The sequence below is a fragment of the Catharus ustulatus genome, chromosome 21 (genome assembly GCF_009819885.2).
Source record: "Catharus ustulatus isolate bCatUst1 chromosome 21, bCatUst1.pri.v2, whole genome shotgun sequence".
Lineage (NCBI taxonomy): Eukaryota > Metazoa > Chordata > Aves > Passeriformes > Turdidae > Catharus > Catharus ustulatus.
In genome coordinates, this window is record NC_046241.1 from 1,711,860 (window position 1) to 1,738,618 (window position 26,759).

Genomic DNA, 26,759 nt, shown 5'->3' on the forward strand with positions numbered 1-26,759 from the left:
CCCGGGCTGGGCAGCAGCGGGGAGCAGGCACAACGAAGGGAGAATCACACCACACTTCAGCTAAGATGGCTTCTGACTTCAAGCCACTAATCTCCTGCCCTAAATCTTTGTTGTCCTCGGTTACAGATGTGCCATGGATCACTGCTCACTGCCTGCAGCAGGCACAGCAAAAATCCTCTCGAGGAGCTGCAGCCTGGGCTCCATCCCGGGCTCCACGGCCCCACATTGTGCTGACCCACATCCCCTTTCCACATCCCAGGCACAGCTCCAGGGACACCTTTAGGGGTTCTGTGGCTGTGACACCCAGCTGTGACACCCACTCTGCTGCCCAGCCCCTTGCCTGTGTCCAGCCTCAGAGGGCAGATGATTTACACTCTTCCTTCAGTTAACGCTCCCCAAGCCTTCCTGCTCCTCCCGGCCTGGGAATTCCAGGCTATTCCTGTGGATGGGACTCATGGAAACACAAAGGGGGTCAAACCCAAACAGCCAGGGCACAGGAGCAGGCCCAGCTCCAGGGACAGCAGAGCAGCAGCACGAGGCCTTGGGGACTTGGGGATGATCCCCAAGGGAATAAATCTCTGCAGCCTGGTCTGCAGGGATCCCAAGGACAGCACCTGGGCCATGCTGTGGGCATGGGGGATGAGCTGGCAGGGACTGCTGTAAACACCTGCCAGGAGAAAAATTTATGCAGTGGAAAAAGGGACGATGCAATGTAGCTCTTAATTAGAAGAAAGCAGGACTGGAAGGAGAATTGCTTTATGTTGGTTAAATATTTTATATAATGCAGAGTCAAAGCACATGACTTTGGTAAAAATAGTATGTTTTGAAATAAACCATTCCATGTTGTTGTGGGGGTTTTTTTTGTTTTGTTTTCCAGCTTTTGCAGAGAAATCCACCTTATACATTGGGCACGAGATTCCCCCTTACACACTGGCCAGACACCAAAATTTACAGCCGTGCTGGACTCAAACCTGCCTACGCTGGCTTTGTACCATGTAAGTTCATCAGCTGAGTGAAAATGAAAGTCACTAATACTAATTACTGGGTTAAGGAGTGCCACTGGCTGGAGTGGCAGAGAAGTGAACAATCACTGAGATGTCCCACATGAGTAGTAGGTTTTCTTCTGCTCTGTGCCGAGGTGCTGGAACTCTGCCATGCCTTGGCTGCAGGAGAGCCCAGCATTCCACTGCCAGCCTCTCCCAGGCTTCACATTTCCAGCCACCATCCCCTGCCCAGGCAGGGCAGGCTCAGTGACATCCCACCTGTCACCTGTCAGGAAAGGGAGTTGTGAAAAGCTTGAAGTCCGATAAAAAGGAAAAGGTAGATGCTATGAAGGTGTTGAGAAAGCACAAAAAGTGTAGGGAAAAGGAATTTGCCATCAGGCCTGAGCCCTGTGATGTCTTGGGATGCCTAAAAGGAGAGGTCTGGGGGAATTGTGTGGGGAAGGGGAAGGTGTGTTCATGCACCTGAAAGCATTAATGTACCCAGGCTAAATAATCTCAACAGATCAGCAGCTAATGCATTGCTGTGCTTGGTCACAGCTCAGTAATGTGGGTGGGAAATCATGGAGCTCAGCTGGGAAGAACTGAACTCATTGCTCGTCCTTGCTGCAGTGCAGAGGGGGAAAATGGGAGAAGATATAAAATAGGGCAGGACTGAAAGCAAGGAGAGGGAAAACAACTCTCCTGGCAGGGCTGGGGCTGATGGGGAGGTTGAGCCCAGAGAGAAGAATGTTGAGTGCAGGTGTGACACCAGGCCCTGTTCCTGCAGACATTCCCACTTCCCTGCCTCTGGAGCCACCAGTCAGCACAGTTTTAACTGCTCCAACCAGTCCAGCTCTGGATGGAGAAAATTAATTAAGGCAGAAAACCTTTAAACAAAAGCAGTTATAATTTAAAACGCTGAACAGAATTTCTTCAGCAGGGGAGGAGCCTGCTCCTCCTGTCCAGCTTCTCAGTGACAGCTTTGTCACTTAAGTGACACCAAACATCTGAGCTGGTTCCATTATAAAAACCTGCTATAAATAGAGTTTTCATGGGACACAAACCAGTGAGACACCTGTCAGGTGTTCAGCTCACTCCAAAAGCAGAGGCTGCACCAACACCTGATTATCAAAACCTTTACTGTGATTTTTGAAATCAGTGCAGAAGGGCTGTGTACATGGGACAGCTTTGGTGTCACCTGTCCCCCTTGGGCCAGGCCAGGGCTCCCTGCTGTCTGCAGTGCTGAGAAGCTGCAGAGGAGCAGCTCAGCTGCTGCACAACATCCAGTGCTGGGTGGCAGTTCTGTGGCACCATTTTGTGCCCAGGCAGCTCAGAGCTCCTGTGGCCCCTGCTCAGCTCCTGCCAGGCTGCAACAGGCAGGTACCTAAATTTAGATACAGCTTGGAGTTAATTCCACCCTCCCTGTTTAATGTGTCCCCCTGCAGCAGTACCTGAGTGTAAGAGAACACCAGGGAATTTCTGTGATCCCCAAACCAGCAGGACTGTCACTGTGCCAGTGACACAGGAGGCGGCACCTGGCTGAGGGCAGGAGTGGGGTGGTTGCCATGGCTAAGGGGGCAGTGCTTGGGCCAAGCCCATTGTTTTTCTCCTCCAGGCCTTCGAGACCTCTGCGGGCTCACTTATGGCAATGCCACGCGGGAATCCTACCGGTGTGAACAGAGGAGACGGGGAATTGCACTGTGAAAACTGCTTTAATGGTGCCTGTACAGCATTGGGAGTGACTCGGAAACAGCAATAATAACACAACACAAACAGAACTTTTGAATGAGAGAGTTCATACAACTTTAAACAAAATTTACAGGTGGTTCCACTGCATAGCTTCACTCTGCTTCTTCTTCACCCTCCTCCTCGAACTCTCCCTCCTCCTCAGCTGTGGCATCCTGGTACTGCTGGTACTCAGAGACCAGGTCGTTCATGTTGCTCTCAGCCTCTGTGAACTCCATCTCGTCCATGCCCTCACCTGTGTACCAGTGCAGGAAGGCCTTTCTGCGGAACATCGCAGTGAACTGCTCAGAAATGCGTTTGAACAGCTCCTGGATGGCCGTGCTGTTGCCAATGAAGGTGGCAGACATTTTGAGGCCGCGAGGTGGAATGTCACAGACTGCTGTCTTAACGTTATTAGGGATCCATTCAACAAAATAGCTGCTATTTTTGTTCTGAACATTGAGCATTTGCTCATCCACCTCTTTCATGGACATGCGGCCCCTAAAGACGGCGGCCACGGTCAGATAGCGGCCGTGACGAGGGTCACAAGCCGCCATCATGTTCTTGGCATCGAACATCTGCTGGGTGAGCTCTGGCACGGTTAGAGCCCGGTACTGCTGGCTCCCACGGCTCGTGAGTGGGGCAAAACCAGGCATGAAAAAGTGCAGACGTGGGAAAGGAACCATGTTCACTGCCAGCTTCCGCAGGTCAGCGTTGAGCTGGCCTGGGAACCGCAGGCAGGTGGTGACACCGCTCATGGTGGCTGACACGAGGTGGTTCAGATCACCGTAGGTGGGGGTTGTTAACTTCAGTGTTCTGAAGCAAATGTCGTACAGCGCCTCGTTATCGATACAGTACGTCTCGTCTGTGTTCTCCACCAGCTGGTGCACAGACAGCGTGGCGTTGTAGGGCTCGACTACAGTATCTGACACTTTAGGGGAGGGCACCACACTGAAAGTATTCATAATTCGGTCTGGGTACTCCTCACGGATTTTGCTGATAAGAAGGGTACCCATGCCAGAGCCTGTGCCACCACCCAGGGAGTGAGTAAGCTGAAAGCCCTGGAGACAATCGCAGCTTTCTGCCTCCTTCCTTACAACATCTAACACAGAATCGACTAATTCAGCACCTTCCGTATAATGGCCCTTTGCCCAGTTGTTTCCTGCTCCGCTCTGACCTGGAAAAGAGCCATTTTCATATTAGATTACGGTCACTGCTTCCTGCTTACAAGCAAAGCTTAAGAGCATCAGGCTCCACGAAAGCTTTCATCTTATCGAGCGCAGGGCTGTGGTTTCACACAGGCACCTCTGCAGTGGCTCGGCAGACACAGGCGAAACATTAATTATCAATGATACAGCAGCCACTCCATTTCTCCCGGTAGCACGCACAGAGGCGGTAACGAAAAATCGGAAGAGCAACGACCTCTGGTGCCACCTCGGAGCCGCTCCCAGCCGCAATCCCGGTATTCCACACAGGATTAGCCCCGTCCGGGCCGGTCCCTCAGAGCATGTGCGGCGGGGCAGCCCCGCAGTGCCCTGCCCGCCCCACCCCGCGGCTCCTCCCGCCCCCGCGCACTCACCGAACACGAAGTTGTCTGGCCTGAATATCTGCCCGAAGGGCCCGGAGCGCACCGAGTCCATGGTGCCGGGCTCCAGGTCCACCAGCACGGCGCGGGGCACGTACTTGCCGCCTGCAACACAGGAGAGCCGTGACTACCGCGCCGGGGGGGCCGAGGGGAGCCGGGGGGGCGGGTCCGGGCCCTACCTGTGGCCTCATTGTAGTAGACATTGATGCGCTCCAGTTGTAGGTCGCTGTCCCCGTGGTAGGTGCCAGTGGGGTCAATACCATGCTCGTCGCTGATCACCTCCCAGAACTGCCGAAGAGAAGCGCGTCAGCGGCAGCCACGCTGGACCGGGCGCGCTCCCCTCCCGCCCCCGTGCCCTCTTTCCCTGCCCAGACCTTGGCTCCGATCTGGTTCCCGCACTGCCCGGCCTGCAGGTGCACGATCTCCCTCATGATGGCGGCGGCTCCGAGCGCTCCCTACTACCACAGCCTTTCCCCAACTGACTCTGGCTGCGAGAGGCAACCGCCAGCCCTTATATAGCAGCGGAATGCGCGCGCAGCCGTCTTCTCCCCGCCCAGGTGGCCGTTTGCAGCAACGATTGGATGCTTATAGCGAGGCTCTAAAAATGAGAGAATCTGATTGGCTGTGCAGCTGTCACTCAACCTACCGGCGCCTTTTCGCCCCGCCCGCCTGTCTGTTGGCTTTACGGTTAAGCAACCGGGAGCAGCGAGTACCCGCCCCAGCTCGCTCACGGCGCTCCCGATTGGCTCAATTGAATGATTGATGTCGAAGCCCATTGGCTGCCGGCCTTGGGGGATGAGCTAACGCCGTTTGATTGGCGGAGAACGAGGCGCCCTGGTAACCGTCGCAGTGACTCCGCAGCGGGCTCTGGGCGGTGGCCGCCGCAGCCGCCCATTCACGGACCCGAGTGCGCGCTTTGCGCAGCGGAGGCTGCAGCTCCTCCTCACTGCGGGACAGGGCGGGTTCCCCGCGGGTCCCCAGCGCTTCCCCCCGCCCCTAGCCTCCCTTCCCCCAGACAGGTCTCCCTCCCTCCCTCCTTCATTTTCTGCCCGTCCCCCCGTCCCACTCCAGCCGGCGCCGCAGCGGGTGGGGGAGGGACCCCGCGTGCGCACGCGCGGGCTGCAGCGGCGTTCCAGCACTTTCTGGCGCGCCGCCCCGCCCGAGGGTGGCGGGGCCGCGCGCGCGGACATTGTCATGGCGACAGCGCGGGCGGGTGGCGGGAAGGGGCTGGGGCGGGCGGTGTGAGGGCTTGGGAGGGTGACAGGGGCTCTGAGACCTCAGAGAGCCTGGCTCCTCTGAGGGCTTGGAGGACCCTAAAGACTCAGGGGTGACAGCTGTAAAGACTGTGAGGGGCGTGAAGGCTTAGGGGAGCTGTAAGGGCTCGGAGGGCTGTGAGGGAGGTGTGAGGATTTGGGGGGCTGTGGGAACATAGGGAGCTGTGAGAGGGCAGAGGGGGGCCCTGGCAACTGTGAGGGTAGTGTAGAGGTTTGGGGTTCTGGCAGCAGTGAGGGGAGTATGGAGGTTTGGGGGGGTCTGGCTGCTGTGAGGGGAGTGTGGGGGTTTGGGGGAGGTCTGGCTGCTGTGAGGGGAGTGTGGGGTTTGAGGGGTCTGGTAGCTGTGAGGGTTTGGGGGGTCTGGCTGCTGTGAGGGTTTGAGGGGTCTGGCTGCTGTGAGGGGAGTGTGGGGTTTGAGGGGCCCAGCCACTGTGAGGGCTTAGGGCTGCTCTGGGCCTTGTGGTGGCAGCTCTGTAGCGGCCCCTGTGATGTGAGGGGAAGGCCCTATTGAAGGCCTCCCTCCTGTGAGGGGATCTGAGGTAGACATTGCTTCCCAAGGCTTCTCCACATGGACGCCTCCATCCTGGGCTCTGTGTGGGTGCTGCAGCCCTGGCAAGAGGCAGCCAGACACCCCATGCTGAATAAATACCACCATCGCCTTTCCTTGTCCCTTATTCTACCTCCCAGCTTTGTGAGCATATTCTTGCCCAGACAGTGCATCCATTTGTCACAGTTTTATTAAGCATATTTGATTATTGTTTCAGCAAAATCTTTTTATGGTTGTATGTATTCATTGTGATGCCGGCTTGGTCTACAAGTCCCAGCATCTCTTCTTGTTTCATACTGCAGCAAAAACTTGAAAGAAGCTCCTAATGGAGCTCCCAAGGCAGGGAGTCTCATCCTGCTGCCTTGCCATGGGGTGGGTTGAGGCAAACGCAGCCATGACCTCAATTCTGCTGACAGGCCAGCTCTGTGTGACACACAAACAGCTCATACACATCCTGGAATCTGTGCCTGGATAACAATAATCCAATCCTGTGGCTGGGTCAGGTGAGGAGGTGGCAGGATATAGAAGCTCTGTGAAGGCTTTGGCTGGAGGTTGAATGTCCTCTGATCGTCGGCTTAATAAAAAGATTATGATGATCGATATTTCTGGCAAATAAACATATTCCTGCAGAGGTGCTGGAAGGAGTCCAGGAACAATTGGAGCAGCCCCAGAGCATCAGGAGTGACCTGAGAGGGTCCTGGAAAGGTGTGTGTCAGCCTCAGAGGTGTCTGGGGAAATGCATACAGCTAGCTCATCCTTCACATCCGCAGCCGGAATGCAGGAGGTTTATGCAGTTCCCTTTGAGACAGCTGAGTAATGCAGAGGCATTAGGGTCCAGATTTATCCCACTAATTACAGGAATTGATTGAATAGTGTTCACTCTGGAATCAGTGGAAAGGGATGGCTTGGCCCACTCCAGCTCAGAGCAGTCCTCTGACAACAGCTTTCTGTTCTCTGTGGTGGTGTTTGAAATGACCGATTCCAAAAACTGCAGCATCATTTAAGTACCAAAGGCAGCCAGGATGAATCTGGATCAGACTTGCTCAACATTTCACACAAGGCTGTGCTAATCTGTAAAGACAGCTTTTCCTGCAGGATGTGATGCCATCTCTTCAGAGTAATGTACAGGAGGAATCCTGGCTTCTTTGTGATTAAAAGCAGGGAATGTAGAGTTGCCTGTGTCGTGCTGTCCGGGAAGGCACATTCAGCATCAATTCTCATCAGGTGTGCTCAGCCCAGCGTTCACAGCCATGTGTACTCGGGAAACCCTGGAGAACCTGCCCTGAGATGGAGCAGGGAGCCACTGCAGGGCTTGGGGAAGGTTTTGTGGTACAAGTGCTGCTGTATTTAATGCAGATACAGGTTTGGGTTTTTTTCAGCCAGGGCCAGAAAGCAAAGGCCTGTGCATTAGTGCCATCCATGTCCTCACTGCGTGAGCAATCCCAAGCCTTTGTGCTTCCCACAGCCTCTACTCCAGCCTGCACTGCCTTTCATGTTTGGGAAGCTGCTCTGTAATGTGTGGAGTGAGCAATTGTTGCCACCCCCAGCATTCCCAGAGGGAGTGTGAGAGTGGAAATGCTCTGCTTGGTTAAGGCTCCCCTACCTGTCTGCAGAACACCGGCAGCATTGCTCCCAGTGGAGCAGGGCTAGGACCCTACAGAGGAGCTAAACTTTGCTCTCTGATTGAGCTTCCAGAGGTTTCCCCAGGAGATTCAGCCACCTGAATATCCATGGAGGATACATTTTAAATTATTTGTGCATTATTAATTTTTGCTAATTCTAGCCCAGTCAGCGAGTGTTTCTGTTCTTAGCTAACTGCACATCCACAGGAAATGACAATTCTATCTTAAATATTTTCCCATTTTTAAAATTGAAGTAAAATGCCAGTACTTCTAAGATCTCTCTGAGAAGGAACACAGTCAGGAGTCTCCATGGAGAGCTGCTGGAGCTGCCGACCGTGTCAGCCCTGCTATTTCTAGTGCTGTGGCAGGCCAGCATTAATTAGTGTGTGCCAGGAGGTGAGCTGGCAAATGCCACGGCAGGTCTGTGCCAGAACCCTGGCTCACATGGAGCATTCCTCCCAAGGCAAACCTCTGCATGGAATACTGAGTGTGAGGCAAATTCTGGGACAAAAAGCTGCACATTCCATGGTCCTGCCTGAGCTGAATGCTGAAATGCATTTCTAGTGGCCATTGATTTAGTGGAGAGGCTGTAGGGAATGCTGGAAAGCAGCTGGGAGGGCAGAGAAAGGGACAGCACTGAGGTGGGATGTTTGTAGCTTCCACATCGTGTTTTCATTGCAGACATCTGTCTTAGCTGGTGTTTGATTACTTTGAACATTGTCCTCAAACTCTGCTGCAAGTGACAAGCAAGATTTCACCTCATTTAGGGACAGATCCCATGTGTAAGTGCTGCATAAATTAAGCTGTAAGAGGGGTCCTAGAAAACACCAGGGCAGTGTTACATGGCCAAAGACCATGGGTATAACCCAAAGATGGGCTCAGGAAAGTGAAGACAAGTTGGAAATCGCCTTTCTGTTTTGTTGAATTATGTATTAGGGTTTTTTCTAAACTTTTTTTTTAATTGCAATTGTTTTGATTTTGTTACTACCTGTATTGCTTTTGGCTTGGAAACAGATTTTACTGTAAACACAACTGGTTTGAACAGAGTGGGGAGGGACTTTCTTTTTACTTTTGCATATTGCCGTCCCCTTTTGCTGAACCAGTGCTCTGTGTGTGTGTGTACAGAGCTGATCCCTCCCCTCAGCAGGCAGGCAGACAGCGACTGTCGTTCCTCTCTTGGTGCTTAACCAGTGGGATTGCAGCCTGTGTCTCTGAAACAGGATCCAGTGAGCTGAGCCTCTACCTGGGGCTGGCAGGAGCCCAGACAGAAATCACACAACTAATTCTGTCTCTGTAGGTAAAAACCTGAAGCCCTGAGTTAAGGGAGGGACACTGGAGGACGAGTGTGGGTGGGAGCTGTCTCCAGAACCAGAGACCTTTCGGTGTTGGGGTGGTTCCAGGTTTGTGGTAACACTGAAGAGAGATGTGGGTATGTGCAGGTGTTTTCTCATTCTCATCTGATTGTTACTTCTGAGGATAACCAGTCTTGTTTTCCAGAAATTATTACTCCTGAGATATTGAAGTTACGGAGGTGAGAGGCTGCTTCCAGAGACCAGTGAGTGAGAGGTGCATTTGAGGGATTCCTGCCTAAGGGAAATCAGAACAGCTGAATGGGATCGAGCCACAGGTCTACCCAGGCCAGTGTCTTGTCTCTAATGCTCGGCAGCAGTTACCAAAGAGGAACAGGGCAAACAGATATGGATGTGCCAGGTGGTTCAGGCAGTTCTTTAGCCGCAAGCAACTTTTTGTTTAATAGCCCCAATGAGTTATTAAGAATTTATCTAATCACCTTTTGCAGCCATGTAAACTTTTGGCATAAACAGCCTCCTGCCCTGATGAGTCCTGCGGTTTAACCATGATCTGTGTGCAAGAAGAGATCCTTCCATTTGGTTTCATGATTTCCACTGAGTAACTCTATTCACAAGGCTGTGAGTCTGACCCTTCAGAACTTTCACTCCAGGATGTTGAATATTTTCTGTGATACTGTGAGACAAGGTAATGCTAAACTGGCTTTTACTTTATGTAATGTTAGCAATAATCGGCCATTTCTATTGCCTTCATGTTTGAAACCTGTGAACTTTGAACATTGTTTTCATGAAGGCTCCACAGCTCTGCTGCTGTTCTTGTCCAGTGATAAGCCTGATATCTGTTGTCTTCTTCCACGTGGAGGATCTGTTTCTCCTGAGACTTTCCACCAAGAAGTGGTGACTAATTTGGTCATGAGGTGCACATATGGTAACACCCCTGCTGTGAATAAAAATAAGCTTTCCTTCACACAGAAGTTGATTTTATCATTCCTCTGTCTCTCTCAAACCTCTTCATTTCCAGGGCACTCCTCTTCCTGGTAGGGATTATTCTTTTTCCCCTCTTGTTTCCAAAAGAGGCTTCATCCATACTCCATGCTAGTGCCTGTCTCCCTACATAGAGGACTTCTTCCAATGCCATGGCTTCTTAAATCCCTGGTCAGAGCAGCTTTCACATCCCACACAGGGAGTTCCCATACTGCAGAGTATCCATGACAGGTTCCCAGAGAAGCCTCCTTGCTAATTGATGTCGTTTGTGGTGGGAGAAGCTGCTGGCTGTGTCAGAGATTTCCTAAGGCTTTCTGAGGGGTGCTCTGCCAGCCTCCCTCTCGTGACTGATCCCTGGCATTGCACACTACTCCAGGGAGCAGCAGTTCCTGTTGTGTTTATCTGACTTGAACTGGGATCTGACAGCATCCAACTGCAGGAGGGCTCTGAGTATCTCACATGGAGGGAACTGGTCACATCAGTGTACAAGTACAGAGTGATGTCTGCACTTAGAAAGCACCAAAACACTGGGACTTGCCTGGGTTTGATGGCATTGGGAAAGGACTTTTATATTAAGAAAGCTGTGGCAAAAATTGCAGCTTTTCTGGTCCCAGTATTCCTTCAGGCCTGTTCTTCAGCATGTTCAGAATTAGCTCTTGAAGTAGGAGTGATAGTCCGTGAGGTAGGATGTAAACATCATATGGCTGCCTGCTTCTCTGGAAAGACACTCAGATACAGGATCAGAGGCAGGGTAGAAGAACAACATGAAAATATACTGATACTAAATCCAGCCATCCATAAAAGGCATTCCTCTCATCTTCTGCTGGATTTGCTCCACAAATGATTCTGGATTCCAGGGCCTCAGCTTGGGTCTCTCCTAGCACAGGCAGCCTGAGCATGTCAGAGTGGGAAGAAAGAAAAACAACTCAGGCCTTGTGGGTACTATAGAGTGGAACTGCAGGCAAGGAACTATTTCCCTCAATATTCATGGGAATTCATTGGGACAACGCAGATGGGATGTACTGGTTGAGAATCCATGGTGTTTTGGGATGCCTAAATGACAGTTAAGCCCCAATAGCCAGGAGCAGGTCAGTCACCCTGTTGTGTGCCTGGAGATAAACTGAGAAAGTGTTATCTGGTGTCAATTTTTGTGTGTAATACTTTTAATTTCCTTCTTATTGGTATTTGCTGACAGCAGCAGAACTGCAGTTGCACATGAGCAGACTTTATTATCTGCCAGAAGATCTCTGCCGTGGTTCAGCTTGAGTGAGAAGTGAGGGCCCTGTGTATAAACAGAAAGAATTTACAGACAGTTAGAAAATCCTCAATATTTATCATTTCCACAGTTGAATTGTAACCAAAGGCCTGCAAGCATCTTTGTTTCAAAGTGAGTGAATTCATCTAGAATCTCCTTTTAAGTAGATTTCTGCTGTCCAGGCAATCTGGGGATTTATTCTGCAAACTTACTGTGGGGCTGACATGAACGAGCTGCTCTATAGAGAGCTAGGAGGAAGAAATATGTTACCAGTATTAGTCTCCTTTCTTCTCATAGCTTCCCCATTTTCTTATTTTATGCCTTTTATTTATTGCCAAAACACCAAAATATCAATCTACCTTATCATCTAGTAAATACATCTACAAATGTTTTTATCTGTCAGAAAAAGAAGTGGTTGTGGGTCTTCACATGGCAGAGCAGTGGCTCAGTGTCAGGGTGGCTCAAAGGGCAGGGATTTAATTCAGTGGCATGGGCAAAGCAAAAGTGAAGTGTCAGGAGGCCACACTGAGCTCATTGTCTGGTTACTCACTTATTATCTGTGTGGAACTCCCAAAGCTTCTAAATGAGAGCTTGGGGAAGTTCTGGCTGATACTCTTTTGTCTTGGACCCTGTGATCTATTCCAATTCAGGAAGGTGCAGTGACTGACAGACCAGAGCACCTGGAGTCCAGGAGTTCCTGGCATCTCACTGGCTTGTTTCCATTTCTGACAGTGGTAGGATTCTTCCTTGGCAGGTTCCAAATGTCAGCCAGGAATCTCAGAGCTCACCCCTATGCTGTCAGGTCACAGAGCTCTGTTAAAGGATTGCATTTCCAGGTGCAGGATGAATGAAGTCTCAGGAATTTCCCTGATATTGCTGACTCCATGATAACCTCTTTATTTTTTCTATGCCACCTTGCCTGGATGCCTCCTACCTTCTTCAGATGGTTTGAGCAAAGAACACATCAAAAGGTGTAGGTGTGTCTCTCATGAACTAAATACCAGCAGTCAGGTTATCTGAAATCTTTGTCTTTCACTGGAAAGAAAGTGCCTGCAGGGGTTCTCATTGTGTACCCCAAAAGTACACAGCAAAACAGCTCTTGAGCAGAGGCAGCAGCAGCACCCCCATCCTGCTCACTGAAACACCCTGTGTTCACAACAACCCCCCTGCTTTGATCTCTTGCCAAGAATAACACAGACAGTCTATTAAAATATCTTTAATGACATGATATAATTAAAAATATCTAACGTGCAACTCAAAGAAATGAATATGAAGTTTGTTTAAGTCTGTTTCCACACCCCTCTAAACTTGACTGGCAGGTTCCAAACCTTCATTAATCAGCCTGAAAATGCAGGAATACCCCAATATTATGGGGTGTGTGTGTCCTATATTATCAGTTAGAAGCACAAGGGACGAATAATCAGATTTGAAAGGATTTAGGTGCTATGGTAGCTTTAAAAACCCTGCAAGGCACATCTCTGCATTTACATTTCTGTTTAAAGTGGTCTGAAAAGACTTGGAGACACTCGTCCCTGAGGCTCTTAACAGTCTGTGTGTTTTAAGCCTCTGAAGCAGTTGAGAAGTGAGCTCTGAATGCCTTAGCGAAAGGACAGTGTGAATTGATCCCTTTTCTTTGTAGTAACACCGAATTTGTGCAGCACTCATATTTCAGATGTGCAGAGCAGACCAGAGGAGCTGGAATGACTGCCAGATCCCAGAGAAATCCTGATTATTAGATCATAAAGGAACTCTGGTCATGGTCTAATATGAAAGTCACAATTAGGAAAGCTTCTGTTCCTCAGTCTGCTCTGGTCTAAAGGACAGTGTCAGCTGAGACACTTCCAGAGTCAGCAAGAGAAGCAGGTCAGTGCAAATGAACAAACAGGTGAACCTCAGCCCAGCATGAGGCCAGCTTTAGCAAATGTGAAATTAAATATGTTAATTTGAGTCCTTGCTAAAGAGTTTAAATTGGCAATTTTAACCCTGTGACTCAGCTGAGAGACAAAAACTCAGCTGTGCTCTGTGCCTTTTGTTTCTCCTTTGATCTTCTGCACATTTTGAAGAGGCCAAGACTAGGAAGGATTTGTTTTGAAGGATTCCTGGTCAGCAGGAGTGTTCATTGGAAGGGACATGTGGCCATCATCACTGAGATGGAAGCACAGACAGATCAGGTAGAAAATACCTGCATTTTCCATAGAACATGGAAGCAGTTGGATCTTATATTCTGATTGTATTTTAATGCCCTTCCAATCTTCACTAATGGCAATGCTGCAGGTATCATCTCTCAAGAGGCCACAGAAGAGGACAGAGACTCTTTTTCAGACACACCTCCTCTGATTTGACAGGAGTGTACAAGATTAACTTCACATTAGCTCAGGGCCTGCCTGCTCAGAGGCATCACTTCATGTCTGACATGAGTAATCCAAGCTGTAGCCCAAGGAAGAGCCATGCAGGCTGTTCTTGTTTGGAGAATGAATAGCTTGCCATCCAGCAGGAATCACAGACTTCCTGTGGAGCAGGACCCATTGTCTCCAAGTACAGTAGTGCAAGTACCAGCATGTTGCTGGGAGCCCTGCAGGAAAATCACTGCATCCTCCAGTGACTTACACCTCTGTGATTTCTGTCTGGACCCTGTTAACTGTGCTCTGACAAGAGTCTTGAGTCACTGAAGAGTGTCAGTCATCAAAAACACTGCTGTTCCTGTGGCTGGAGCTGCTCTCCTTGACCATCACTCGGTACGAGATGCGCATGAAAGAGCCCATGAGCAGCACCACGAAGAGGATCAGGAGCAAGGACCAGACCCCTGGCTCAATCCCCTTGAGGATGTTTGGGCTGTCCTGGGGCATGGTGCTGGTCAGACTCAGCAGGTACCCAAGAGTCCAGCCAGATGATCTATCACCCATCTATTGAAATAAAAAGGAGAGGTCAGAAGAGAAGGAGAGGGCCTGGACCCCAGCTTTGTTTCTGTGCCTGGGCCCAAGGCTTTGTATTTATTTGTATGTATTATCTGAGACTGATCCAAGGATTTGGCTTGAAATGAGGAGCTCTCCCACTCTCAGTGCCCTGAGTACACCAATAGGCCCTAATGGCACTTCCACCCATATCTCTGCCCACGGGCATGGGCGGTCCAGTAAGCTCTGGCCTGGGCAGCCCCCTCTCTCCTGAGCTGTGTTGTAGGGGAGTGCTGTTCTCTGCTTACTGATGGGTTTTTCAAGTGGATCTTAAAGTCTGTGGATATTTGTCTCTCTGGCCCTGCTTGAACCTCAGACCTATGGTTTAGGTTGCTTGTCTCTGTCTTTCCAAGCTGGGCTCCCTGGGGGTCCTGGACCTACCTCATGACCTTGCCTTTTCTGATGGTCACTACTTGGCCTGGCTCAGTGGGATCATGGCTGTGATTGTCAGTTGTGAAGAGGTCTGGGAACAGGCTTTCTTTTCTTTTGTGAAGGGAATGACCTGAATCAAATCCCCCTGTCCTTAGGGCCTCCAGATCCTGGAGCAATTTCAGACCTTATTAGAGACTAGGTTAGATTATTAGATATTAAGAAGAAATTCTTCTCTGGGAGGGTGAGGAGGCCCTGGCACAGGTTGTCCAGAGAAGCTGTGGCTGACTCTGCATTCCTGGAAGTGTCCAGGGTCAGGTTGGATGGGACTTGGAGCAACCTGGGATAGTGGAAGGTGTTCCTGCCCATGGCAGGGGTGGAATGAGAGGAGCTTTAAGTTTTCTTCCAATCCAAAACCAGTCTAGTATTCCATGATGATGAGGTATTTATCAACCCTCATGAGTATAAAGGTGGTTGCAGAAAGGTAGGGAAGCACCTTTTGGCTCAGAAAATGTTACCAGCTTGTTCTTAGCATTAAGTGGAGATTGAGCTGTTCTTCCTTCCCTGTCAACAAAGATTTCTAAAGATGGTGTTGATCCAGAGAAGTTTTTTGACCCATTTGTTTTTCAGAGAGGACAAGTGTCATCTCTGGCTCTCTGACACTGGTTTTCTTGTTTATCACAACTGTGAATCCATTTTGCAAAACCATCCTGCTGGAGAAGCCCAGCTGGTTAGGGCTTGTCAGTGTGGGAACTGGCTGTACTGGGACCAGCCCTGCTGGTAACTGGGAACACTGTGCTGTAGGAACTGACCTTCTGGAATGCAGTCCAAGCAGGCCGGTCAAAGTCAAGCGTGTACCCTGTTGTACTGAGATGGAAGATGAAGGCAGACACAGTGCAGTAATCAACAAGTGTATCCAGGCTTGCCTGGGACTCCCTTATCAGCTGGTGCCATTTCCAGGAAAAAAAAAGAGAAAAAGAAGATGAGGGAGAAAAACAAAAGAAGTAAATAGTCATTATCCAAATTTCAGACCTTCTACAGCCTCTCCTTTCCTGTTCTGAGACTGACTGTGGGACTGGAGGCCCTTCTCTAGTTTTTAGTTTGTGTTCTATGCAGACTGAAACCACATTTTCTGCACTCACTGGGCTGTGGGGTAGAAATTAGTGTCACCTGTTACTGCTTTTGTTCCTATCTTACTAAGCCAGATCCAAGAGCAGCAGGACTGGCAGCCAGGTTGCCTTGCTGGTGAATTGCTTGGTGGGATTGATTCCCTGCTCTCTAATTAGGTTGAGCTGATGCTGCAGCCTTTCTCACAACTGGAACATTGGGATCTTTCTCCTCCTTCCAGAAGAGAATGCTTTCAGGGACTGCTTATGGGCTCATTAACAAACCCTGGAGAAATTGTCCCATTTGAATGTTTCTGTGGATGCTCTATCAGTGTGTGTGCAAATGAGGGTGACCTCATAACCACCAACTCAGGGAAAGCACTGACAAACTCCCCCTGGCTTGGGCTCCATGGGCCCAGGTGAAATGGGAGCAATCCTGTAGTCTGAGTGGATGTGTCCCTTGCACTTAAGGACAGAAGGATAACAGCAAGACCTAGGTGATGTACAGGAGTGAGTAGACAGCCTTTCTGTTTGCTCCTTAAAATACTGTAAAAGGTATTTGTAGCTTTTCATTTAATTAGATCCAGGTGTTACCAGCAGCAGCTGGGATTTGAGAGGAAGGAAAGTAAGTGGAGCCTGGTTTCTCAAATTAAAAACAAGTAAAAACCAAAAAACCAAACCCCCCCGCCCAAAAAAAAAACAACCCCAAAACCCAAAAAAACACCAAAGAAAAGCCCTACAAAAACCCAAACCCCCAAAATCCAGACAATTCCAAAATTTTCTTTGAAGGAGCCAATAAGTTACAGCTCTGTCAGTCTGAGCTCTGAGGGCTTTTGCAACGAATTGTTCCTTGCTTCCCATTCTCCCTGCACACTGAGGTATTCCACAGTTACCTCTTGGACAGACATCCCACACAGCCTCTTGACAGCCTGACCCAAGTCAGGAGAAGGTACAATTCCTCTCATGAAGTCCATGGCCTCAGAAAGCACCTGCAACAGCAGCAAAGACAATCATGGGGTGGGACTGTGCTCTGTCCTTGCACTGCACACCAGAAATTACCCCTAGGGAAGTGAGGGGCAGTGGCTGAGCACTGCCAGGGTGCCCTTGGTGTGCAGGGTTGGTTCCAGTGCCTTGGAAGGGCTCAAGGGACACGGGCAGAGCTGTTGCTGTCTGGAGATGGAAAGAGGTCTGCTCCCAGTGTACACCCAGCAGCCTTCCTGGCCTGCCTGGATAGGTAGACTGCTCATAGAATCAAAAAATCATATTGGTTGCAGAACATGTCTAAAATCAAGTTCAACCATTAACCCAGCACTGCCAAGCACACCACTAAACAATTAACAAGTGCCACATCTACACAGCTTTTTAATTCCTCCAGGAATGATGATGCCAGCACTGCCCTGGGCAGCCTGTGCTAGGGCTTGACAACCCTTTTGGTGAAGGAATTTTCCCTAATATCCAGTCTAAACCTCCCCTGGCCCAGCCTGAGGCCATTCTCTCTCCTCCTGCCCTTGTTCCCTGGGAGCACAGCCTGACCCTCCTGGCTGTCCCCTCCTGTCAGGGAGTTGTGCAGAGCCATAATTTCTCCCTGAGCCTCCTTTTCTCCTTCTGAGCCCCTTTCCAGCTCCCTCAGCCTCTCCTGGTGCTCCAGCCCCTTCCCCAGCTCTGTTCCCTTCCCTGGACAAGCTCCAGCCCCTCTGTGTCCTTCTTGCAGTGAGGGGCCCAAAACTGAGCACAATATTCATGGTGTGACCTCACCAGTGCTGAGGACTGGGAGATGATCCTGATGCTCCTTGGCACAATGTCCATGGGAGACTCGAGAGCAGGGAGCTGGGGGAATTTCCATAGTCACCCTCCCTGGAAATGCACTCAGCTTGTCCTAGGATCTTGAGCTACTCCTGCCTTAACAATCCAATGACTGTGGCCACTAAATCCAGGTTCTCAGGTGTGCTTGTGTGCAGCATGTTCAGAAATTTGCTAAGAGAGGGGCAGAGGATCTCCAGCTTTACCACAGAGCTGGTGTGTGCTCAGCACACAACTCCTGACTGGCCCATCCCTGCTGGCTCCATGGAGCCCCAGAGCTGATCTCAACAGCAGACATTGAGAAGACAGGGATGAAAAGCTCCCCCACAGTCACTGTGGGAAGCCAGTGGTCCATGTTTGAACAGCTGTGTGGCAATGAGGGGGAGAGGGCAGGAGTGTCATGGTCTGGATGTTCCCACTGTATTTATTAATGGTCAAACTGGCCCCTCTTCATGGGTTCCTCATACCAGTTGCTTACCCCAGTGTAAATGAGAACTCACCAGAAACCTGGGCTGAAGGGGCTTGAGGGCACTGCTGAGGGAATGTTTGGAGAAGCTGCAGGGAGAGGAAGAGTTGAGCAGGCTTTGCACGAGGCTCATGCAGGCTGTGGGATTGCTGGAGCCTGTGATGTTGAAGATCTCCTTGGGGCCAGGGATGTCCTGTGTGTCATCACTGGCAGCACAGGGCCCAGCATGCACTGACTGCCACTGCACTTCTCGGGAGTAGGTGAGGGGCCAGCAGGGATTGGACACGGTTTTAGCACTTCTCTGATCCTGGAGGCAGAATAAAACAAGGACAGAGGCAGCAAGAGAGGACACTGGCATCCCAGGGCTTCACACAGGAAGACAGAATGTAGTATGGTTAGGAACAGCTTTGCCCAAGCACTACAACGCTGAGATTGAGCAGGGAGGCTGTGAAAGCTTTGCCAAATCTTATGGCATCAAGTCAGCCACGAGACCCAGCCAGGCCCCAGCTCCTGCTGAGCTCAGGGCCAGTGCAGTGACTGGAGCTGCTGTGAGGTGATGATTCCCAGCCCTACCCACCCTCCCTTAGAGCACAAATACAATTTCATGCATCCAGTTCTCTTTCAAGTTGCAAGAAGGAGGCTGTTCTGATCTGTCTTTCAGATCTTCCTTCAAGCCCACAAGAGTCAGTGTTTCTTATGTCTAGCAATTTCCCAGTGTAACTGTGGTGAAGTTGGTGTCCAATGTGTGACATTCAGGTCTCAAATAAGGGCAAGTGGGGTCTATAGGGAGGAAAGTGAATGGGCAGAAAGCAATTAATTCCTGAAAAACACAGTCTGGATGAGGACTAAGGTGATTCTTGAGTTTTTCTCATACCACACCACTCTTTTCCTCCCCCCTATTCCCCAGGTGAAATAAAGTTTGGAAGAACCAAAACATGTGCATGTTTTCAAAATGAAATATTGCTCTTTTAAAGATGCTTCAGGGTTAAAGTCAGCAAAGGAAATACCCCAAATGGAAGGTCCCAGTTGATTCCTAGTTCCCAGATGCTTCAGGGTTAAAGTCAGCAAAGGAAATACCCCAAATGGAAGGTCCCAGTTGGTTCCTGGGTGCTCCCATTTTAGGATGGAGAAGCAGTTTCTAGAAGCTGAGGCAAGCCTTGCCTCTGCTCACCCTGAAGGTGATGTTGACACCTCTGGAGAGCAATTTTTTGCTTGTGTGTATTAAGTGGGAGCCAAATAGAACCTGTAAGTAGGAAACCCTTGAACTGGTGCCTGTGTGTCTGCTTGGAGGGAGAGAAAGTTTTGCAAGGTTTTTCTAATACATGCAAACAGCCTAAAGAGGGATTGACTTTAAGGTGATTTGCACTTTGCCCATTACCACACCTTGTGTGTGTCATTTAGTGATGTTGTGCCTGAGCAGACACTCACCTGGATGAGCACAGACAGCAGCCTGCTGCGGAGCTGCTCCGTGCCATGGCAGGGGCACTGGCGGGTCAGCACCCTGTGAGTCTGCCCGTACAGCTGCAGCCTCACTCCCTCCTTTGGGGCCTGCTTCTCTTCTTCCAGCTCAGAAGTGAGCTGTGCTGAGCTTCCTCCCACAGACAGGACTCCTGCCATCCCCTTCCTGGAGGGGACCAACTGTCCTCGCCAGTCATACTGAGCCAAAAAGAACAAGAGAGGTCAATCCTTGAGACTTCTGCATCTCAGTCACAGCCAGGTGCCAGCATTAGTGCCCAGAGAGAGAAAGCAGCTGAGGGTGCCCACAGCCCAACTCTTTTTTACCCACAGGACATAAGGATGCTTTGGAGGGAACAGAGGAGCCATTGTACAGACACTGCCACCTGCACAGAGCCTTCCCACAGCCTGTGGGGGCAAACTGGGCTGCCCAGCCTGGATGGCTGCACCAGGCAGTGGAATCAGCAGGCAGGAGAAGGGGACAGTGGAGAGAGCAGTGGGGAGTGGTGGCAGGGACATTTCCAAGAGGGCAGAGATGGGTTTCAAGTGCTGCCTTGATACTAAAGTGATACTTCTGTCAGAAGAACCCTGTGGCATCATCTCCAGTCTTGCAGAACTGACTTTGGCAATGTTGAAGTTGGCAATGCATGGGCAGGAGAGTTTACATGGGGTAAACCTCTGTGCCTGGCTGGGGGAGGCCACATTGCTGTCAGCAAGTCTGACAATTCCCTAACCAGTGTGTGCTTGCTGCTGGTTTTCAGAGCTGCTTTTCACAACCCTGATCAGGAACAACTCAGTCTGACCCACCTTTCTCTTGCCCTCTGCATTCTATTTGAGACCCTTTGGCTTGAGAAGTGATGGGTGAAACAAGAAAACTGAATTTTGGTTTTTTTTTGTTTAGCAAGTGCTATCTAAATACAGAGCAGACCTCCCTCATTTCACTGGTGTCTCACTGAGAGAGGCTTTTGCTTTGGCAGCAACAGAATCTGCTTCTCTGCCATCCACAAGACTCCCCGTGGGACAGCTGGACTCCAGTGGCAATGCCACAGTACTCCACAAACAGCAGCAACTCCTGTTTGACAGAGGCCCTGCAGAGGAGCTCTTGGTGATGCCCCATGGCCAGGCTATGTAAGGAACACTTTTCACTATCCCAGGGTGCTCCAAGCCCCATCTAACCTCGCCTTGGATAGTTCCAGGGATGGGGGGATGGGGCAGCCACAGCTGCTCTGGGCACCCTGTGCCAGGGCCTCACCACCTCAGCTCAAACAGCTGGTTCTGGATCTAAGCTGCCTCCTCTGAAAGGAAGTGGAAGTTGTGCTGAAGCATTGTTTTAAGTACAGGGGTTTACCCACCCCCACCACTCGTCTCTGAGAGCTGCTCAGCCCAGCTCTATGTGCCCCAGGAAGAATCATCCTTTACCTTGAAGAAGTTCTCCAGGACATAGTTAACAGCAACCCAATTGAATGCTTCTTCCTCTGGGCTGGACAGGATTTGTGCCCCTTGAAAGTTGAAGGGGGATGACTTCAGGGTGCCAGTCAGAGCTGCAAGGAGACTGTCAGAGAGGATGGGATGGGTGAGGCTAAACACAAAAGAAAAAGAAGGCATATTTGATGTTACAGAATCCTCCAGGAGCAGCCTGCAGTGGGGGCACACTGCAGGGCTTCTGCTGTGCTCCCTATTTTGGGTAGTAGCCCAGAGACACAAGACAAACCCACACCTGCTGCTGCTTCCCTCTCCTCTCACATGGCACTGGAGGCAAGTACAGCAGAGGGATGGTTTGAACAATTGTGCCACCATTTAAGAATTTAGGACTTAGTATCCTCTGTCACTGAGGAAATCCTCTGGCCCTATCCCACTGGCCTGGTCCCCTCCAGACCTTACTTTTCCCCAGTGTCTAAAAGGAGATAAAGGTCTCAGTAATGTGGTGACTGGGAAGAGGGTCCACAAGTGTGTGATAAGGTGAACCTTCCCATTTCCAATTTGCTGACAAGAAATACAAGAAGCCCATGTGGGCTGTCACAGAAACTGAAAACACTTGAGCTTCCAGACTGATGGTGTTTTCCCAAGCACTAATTGTGAAAGTCTAAGTGTGAAGGAGACACTACCAGCCTGGCAGCAGCTGCAGGACTGTCATCTTCATGGCTTCCTGGGGTGACACATGGAGACACAGCCATGCCATGCTCCTCCCTTCAGGGCTGAGGAAGCTTTACCTGACATGGGATGGCTCACACTGCAGAGCAGACAGGGTGAGATGCCTGCACAGAATGATCCCATGATGTGTGCTGATCTCTGGGTGTGGGTTTGTAACACTCACTCACTTCAGCTGCCTCATGCTGGCGGTGGCTCCCAAGTACAGGGGGGTTTGGCTGTGCTGCTCTGCTGGGATCTCATTCTGGGCCCAGTTCAAACATAGCTCCAAGCTCTTCCCAGCTTTCTGAGGAGAATCTGAGTAGCTGGAGACTCCTGGACCTGAGGATGATGAGACAGAATGTAATTTTAATGGAAGTTTTGGGAGAACTGTGAGAGCTGCTACCCCAGAGATTGCTATCCTAGGACATGGTTAAGGCAGAATCTGTCACAGGTGGAATGAAGGAGGTCTTGCAGGTATCCATCCTACTAAAATATGGAACTGGGACCAAAATACACGTGCATAGAAATCCCAAATTACACTAAGACTACTCTAGCTCTGCAGCTGAGACATCTATACCAGCCACATGACTGCTGCAACAGCTGAGGCTGTCTCAGCCCACAAAGGAAGAAATGTGGCTTTAGTTGCTATAAAAATAAGCAAAGGACACACGGAGGCTGATGTGTCACCTCTCTCCTCCAGCCACTGAGCCCCTGCTGGCAAGCAAGACACCCCTGCCCTAGAAGAAGCCAGTGCTCTGCAGAAGGAAGTTGTGTGCCAGCCTTGACTCATTTTTCCAGCAAGTTAATGGGGTCTTAAATGTTGGTTTTGAATTATTACCCAGGAAGAGCCTCTCTTCCCCATTCTCCTGATTCCCTCACCACAAGCTTTGCTCTCTGGGGCCCTGTGCAGGGCTGAGCTGCAGCTTCCTTGCAGCCCCTGCAGGGCTGTGGCTGTGCTGCCATGCAGACAGGGCCACTCACACCTGGGCTCAAGACCTGCCTGGGCCTCTTGTGCCACTGCTGACAGCAAACTGCCTCCCAGAGCTGCTGCATAACCCAGCCCCTGAAACAGAGACATGTACAAGGTTTCAGGGAGCCCTTCTTGCATGTTCTGTGTGTGATTTGTGTTGTTTACAGCCTGCAAGGGCACAAACCCTGCTTGCTGTGCAGCTGCCCTCCCACAGCACACTGCTGCTGAGGGCTCAGTCCTTCCCAGCATCCCGCTACAACCAGGCTTTAACATCAAAGCAAGATTAGGAGATAGGGAAGGAAAACCCCATGCATTCATGCATGAAACCCACTCAGCTGGCATTGGCAGGGCCAAACTGATTCAAATTCGTGAGGAAAATCCCCGAATTCTCTGAAATGAAAGGCAAGCTGAACTCATGCATGTGCTGTCAAATGCCACATAGAGGATTAGAGTCTTTGCAGCTCTGTTGTCCTGGAGCTACCCCACTTACTGCCCCAGGGCACAGTCAGGAGGAGGCAGAAGATACCAGGAGTCATCCTGCAGTCAGATTTGTCTCCATTGCTGTTCCCTGCCTCTCCTGGGTGAGAAGCTCCAGCAACCTTGGCTCTACCATTGATCCATGTGGACATCAGGACAAGCCCCATCCTCTCTGCATACCTCCCTGCCTGCAGCAGCCCCAAAATCCTGACACCTGCTGCTGCCAAGTGCCTGATGTCCAGCTGTGCGTGGCTAAATCTGCGCAGTGGAGAAGAGCCATGCTGAAAATAAGCAACTTGTGCTTCACGATTTCAGTGCACAACTGGGTGGTACAGGAGCCAAGGAGCTTGTAGCACTGGTCCATGCACAAGTCTCTGTTTTTCCATCTATCCCATGCCAGTCTCACAAACCATTGAGCAGGAGATGGACCCCTTACCTTGCACAGGACAGGAACTGCATCCTCTGATCACCCCAGTCTTGCTTGCATTGGTGGTTGTCCATTGGTAGATGAACAGGATGGTGCGGGATGGGCCAGCATCCAGAACAATGCCATACTGGAAAAAACCCAAACCATTCTACTCAAAAACACTACTGAATGAATACTGATTGATACTGTAGGATTATCCAGCACATATAGGTATTCTGGGTCATCCCTGGGCCTGCAATGCAGTTCACTTGTCACATTCAAAGCAGGCGAAGCCAGAAGATGATGAGGATTTGCAGAGAACCATCTGCATTTCTGAATATGCATGAGGAACAGCAGGAGTGGAGAAACACCCAGAAATACATCAGCCCTACAGTGGCATGCACTGGAGCTTCTCCTGAAACCAGGCAGGGCTTCCTCTGAGAGCTGAGCCACCTGGAGCTCAGGAAAAACAGGTCCTAAAGCAGTGGGAGATGGCACTGTACGGGTTCTCCACTGATTCTGGAACTCAAAACTGCTGCTGGTTGGTTTGCTCAGGCTTTTATGCAGGAATTGGAGGGCTGCAGCTCGCTCATCCTGAGGAACCCAGGACTCCTGTGTCTCTTTGATGTTCCACTGTACCTATGGTGTGACACAGGCTGGGTTTGCCCCAATGTGTGCAGAGCTGTGGGAGCTGCAGCAACCAGCACAGACACTGTACAACACAGCAGCCCCTCAGAGACAGAGATGATGTCTTGGCAGGAAGAGCAGCAGCAGTGAACATGACCAGCTCAGCCCCTTGTCCCCTGGCAGCTCTGCTACTGCCCAAGCCAAGGGCTCTCTGTCTCTTTGTCCCCGGTGTTTGTTTGCTGCTGACCAAGCCTTGCTGCTCCCAGTACATGAGGGTGAGTAAGTGGAGGCCATGGATCACCCTGCAGCACAGCTCTAGATGTTCCCACACCCAAAAGAGCTCCAGAGCTAGCCTAGGGCTCCTCTGCTCCCTATTACACGACCCCAGTTTGGGATATCTCCTACACAGGCAGGAAGGAAACTCATGAGCTCCATGGCAGTGCGTGGTCGAAGCTGCATCTCACACACAAATAGAGCTGTGACTGAGTGGGAGGAGAAACCTCCTGAGAGGTTGATGTTAATGCCACCAGAAAGGTTTCAGCACTAGACAGAATTGGCTGCAGCCTCTGGGTGAGGCTGGCTGCCTGCTGCCCTCCTGGAGCTCCCAGTTGCACCAGTCCTGGCACCCAGGCCAGGGGCTGGTGGGGCTGGGCTGGAGCAGCAATGCGGAAGGAGGATGGAGCTCCCTGCCCGAGCCTGCTGGCACCCTCCCACACCAGTGACAGCTCGGATTTCCAGCAGGGACATGTTGGCTGCCGCACAAGAGGAAGAAAGGAATGGCATTGGTGGAGAAACATGGATTTTTTTTTTCCTCCTTCAGAAAATTAGAGGCTTCTGCTGGGAGAAGGGGAGGGATCACCACATTTATGTCCAGCTTAACAAGGAAAAGACAGAATGCAGAGCAATAAGGGGTTTTCTAATCCAGTTTTGTTTCTGAGAGGAGCATGGAGGAGAGGTGCTATCTCTAAACAGGCAGGATAACCTCCTTCTGTTGGGTTAAACATGGTGTGGCACTGAGCTCACCTCAGCAATGGGAGCATCAAGAGACAGCAGGTGGGCATTAACCCCCTCCCAGACCTGACCTAGCTGTGAGAAGCATGCTGGCTCTTTGATTGAAATAGAGACAGGACCAAAGAGAAGAATGCTTGACAGTTTGTTTTTAAGACAGAAGTAGCAGTTCAGGGACACATTCCTACTGACTTTTGAGAGGGACCTAGTTCTTTCCCTGCACTGACACCATTGGTTCCTTGTTGCTCTGGGGCAGCTCCTGACATGGGCTGCCTTTCCTCAGCCTCCCTGAGCATCTCCACTGATCCATGGACTACATCCAGGCTGTACTCCTGACCAGCCAAAGGGGTGGGCTTGTTTCTGGCTCAAAAACCTACAGCATGTTGAAAGATGCCAACCTGTCCTGACAGTCTTGTTCCAGTTCCCTCCTCAGTTTGTAATTAGCTCAATAATAAAATAAAGTCAAAATCAACAAAACAGCCCGGTTTAACTGCCCTCACCCCTCGAGAGCCTTACCTTGGTCCTGAGTGGGGCCATGGGCACATCTTTGGTGGAGACACAGAGCAGCACAATGCCCGTCAGTCCTGCTACAATCACCAGCCAGGGGGGAAGGAGCTCACGCCAAGACATGAAGGATTTTCTCCTTTCACGAAAGAGGAAGCAGTGGAGCAGCAAACTGGCACTGGCTGTTTTAACAACCTTTAAAAAGAGCAGAAAGGCGTGGCCAGGGCCAGGCTCTGACTTCAGCCCAGCCCCAAGCCACAGGGACCACAAGGACGCGTGGGCCTGGCCATGATGCATCAGGCAGCTCTTCTTTCCCTTCCAGCACTGCTGTCCATAAATAACAGGAGGGCTCCGTGCCCATCCCAGTGCGAGCTTTGCAACGGCACCGCTGCAACCTCGAAACTGCCCCAGGCACTGGGGTTGAGGTAAACAGAAATGTGGGGTTAACTCAGCTGTGCAATAAGCAGAAGGCAGGCAAAACTCATCCCTTTGGTATTTCATGGCTGGTAATGTGAGCTTCCAAATTAGAAGTGGGGAAAATGCTTGTCACTGGATTTACTTAATTTCTGAGGGCCTGAGCCCCCCTTCCTGACAGCGTCCCTGTGGAAAATAACCACAGCTCAGGCTTTATGAAACACCCGCCTGCTTTCTCCTGACAGCGCCACAAAGTTTCACCCCTGAAAATGGAAATTCTGAAGTAAACTCTGTGGCTGCTCGCACTGAGGCAATTGGCTGATTGCTCCTATCCACAGACTGGTCACGGATCTGAAGATCAAACCAGGAATGGGGAAAGGCCACTTCTCTGGTTTTGGTGATGTTTCCTCTTTTCATTGCTGTCTGCCTGTGATCAGCCAGGAGGGAAGCCTCAGACACCCCCAGGAACCGCGAGTTTTGCTGTATAGAAGCATGGAATCACAGAATCTGCTGAGTTGGAAGTGACCCACAAGGATGGAGTCCAACTCCTGGCCCTACACAGGACATCCCCAACAGTCCCACCATATGGAAGCTCCTGGAGCTCGTCCTGTGGACAGCTACTCAGTTGGTCAAGGTTCTGAAATGTTTCTCTTGTGAGGAAAGGCTGAGGAAGCTGGGCCTGCTCAGCCTGGAGAAGAGACAGCCGAGACAACCTCATCAATGTGTGTGAGTATCTAACGGGTGGTGTTGGAGCATGCACAGACTCTGCTGGTGCCCAGCAGTGGACAACAGGC

At 50.7% G+C, this 26,759-nt stretch overlaps 2 protein-coding genes and 1 long non-coding RNA gene across 3 annotated transcripts; 1 reads left to right on the forward strand and 2 right to left on the reverse strand.

Moving 5' to 3' along the window:
* The first annotated feature begins 865 nt into the window (after positions 1-865).
* On the forward strand, positions 866-2,787 carry LOC122149444. Its single transcript, XR_006163099.1, has 2 exons — positions 866-995; positions 2,599-2,787. It is a non-coding gene; the product is annotated as an uncharacterized LOC122149444 (long non-coding RNA).
* On the reverse strand, positions 2,677-4,796 carry TUBB4B (tubulin beta 4B class IVb). The gene is made up of 4 exons (XM_033077485.1): positions 4,668-4,796; positions 4,473-4,581; positions 4,288-4,398; positions 2,677-3,885 (listed from the first exon to the last, which is right to left on the reverse strand). Exons 1-4 carry the CDS (start codon positions 4,722-4,724, stop codon positions 2,825-2,827), a joined length of 1,338 nt encoding a protein of 445 aa, XP_032933376.1. The 5' UTR covers positions 4,725-4,796; the 3' UTR covers positions 2,677-2,824.
* An 8,475-nt stretch (positions 4,797-13,271) lies between these two features.
* Positions 13,272-25,705, reverse strand: LOC117005700 (ectonucleoside triphosphate diphosphohydrolase 2-like). Its single transcript, XM_033077695.1, has 9 exons — positions 25,564-25,705; positions 23,443-23,560; positions 21,748-21,898; positions 20,849-21,008; positions 19,403-19,630; positions 18,009-18,281; positions 16,602-16,697; positions 15,415-15,546; positions 13,272-14,185 (listed from the first exon to the last, which is right to left on the reverse strand). Exons 1-9 carry the CDS (start codon positions 25,675-25,677, stop codon positions 13,958-13,960), a joined length of 1,500 nt encoding a protein of 499 aa, XP_032933586.1. The 5' UTR covers positions 25,678-25,705; the 3' UTR covers positions 13,272-13,957.
* Between the last annotated feature and the right edge of the window lie 1,054 nt (positions 25,706-26,759).

Excerpts from the sequence above, each read along its gene's own strand:
- TUBB4B (XM_033077485.1), bottom strand. The coding sequence starts at position 4,724 with ATGAGGGAGATCGTGCACCTGCAGGCCGGGCAGTGCGGGAACCAGATC. Across the intron at positions 4,582-4,667 it reads GGAACCAGATCGGAGCCAAG|TTCTGGGAGGTGATCAGCGA; the intron begins GTCTGGGCAGGG and ends TCTCTTCGGCAG. Across the intron at positions 3,886-4,287 it reads GCCAGACAACTTCGTGTTCG|GTCAGAGCGGAGCAGGAAAC; the intron begins GTGAGTGCGCGG and ends GCTCTTTTCCAG.
- LOC117005700 (XM_033077695.1), bottom strand. The coding sequence starts at position 25,677 with ATGTCTTGGCGTGAGCTCCTTCCCCCCTGGCTGGTGATTGTAGCAGGA. Across the intron at positions 21,009-21,747 it reads GCCAGCATGAGGCAGCTGAA|CCTCACCCATCCCATCCTCT; the intron begins GTGAGTGAGTGT and ends TTTTGTGTTTAG. Across the intron at positions 16,698-18,008 it reads CCCTTCAGCCCAGGTTTCTG|GTGCTTTCTGAGGCCATGGA; the intron begins GTGAGTTCTCAT and ends CTGCTGTTGCAG.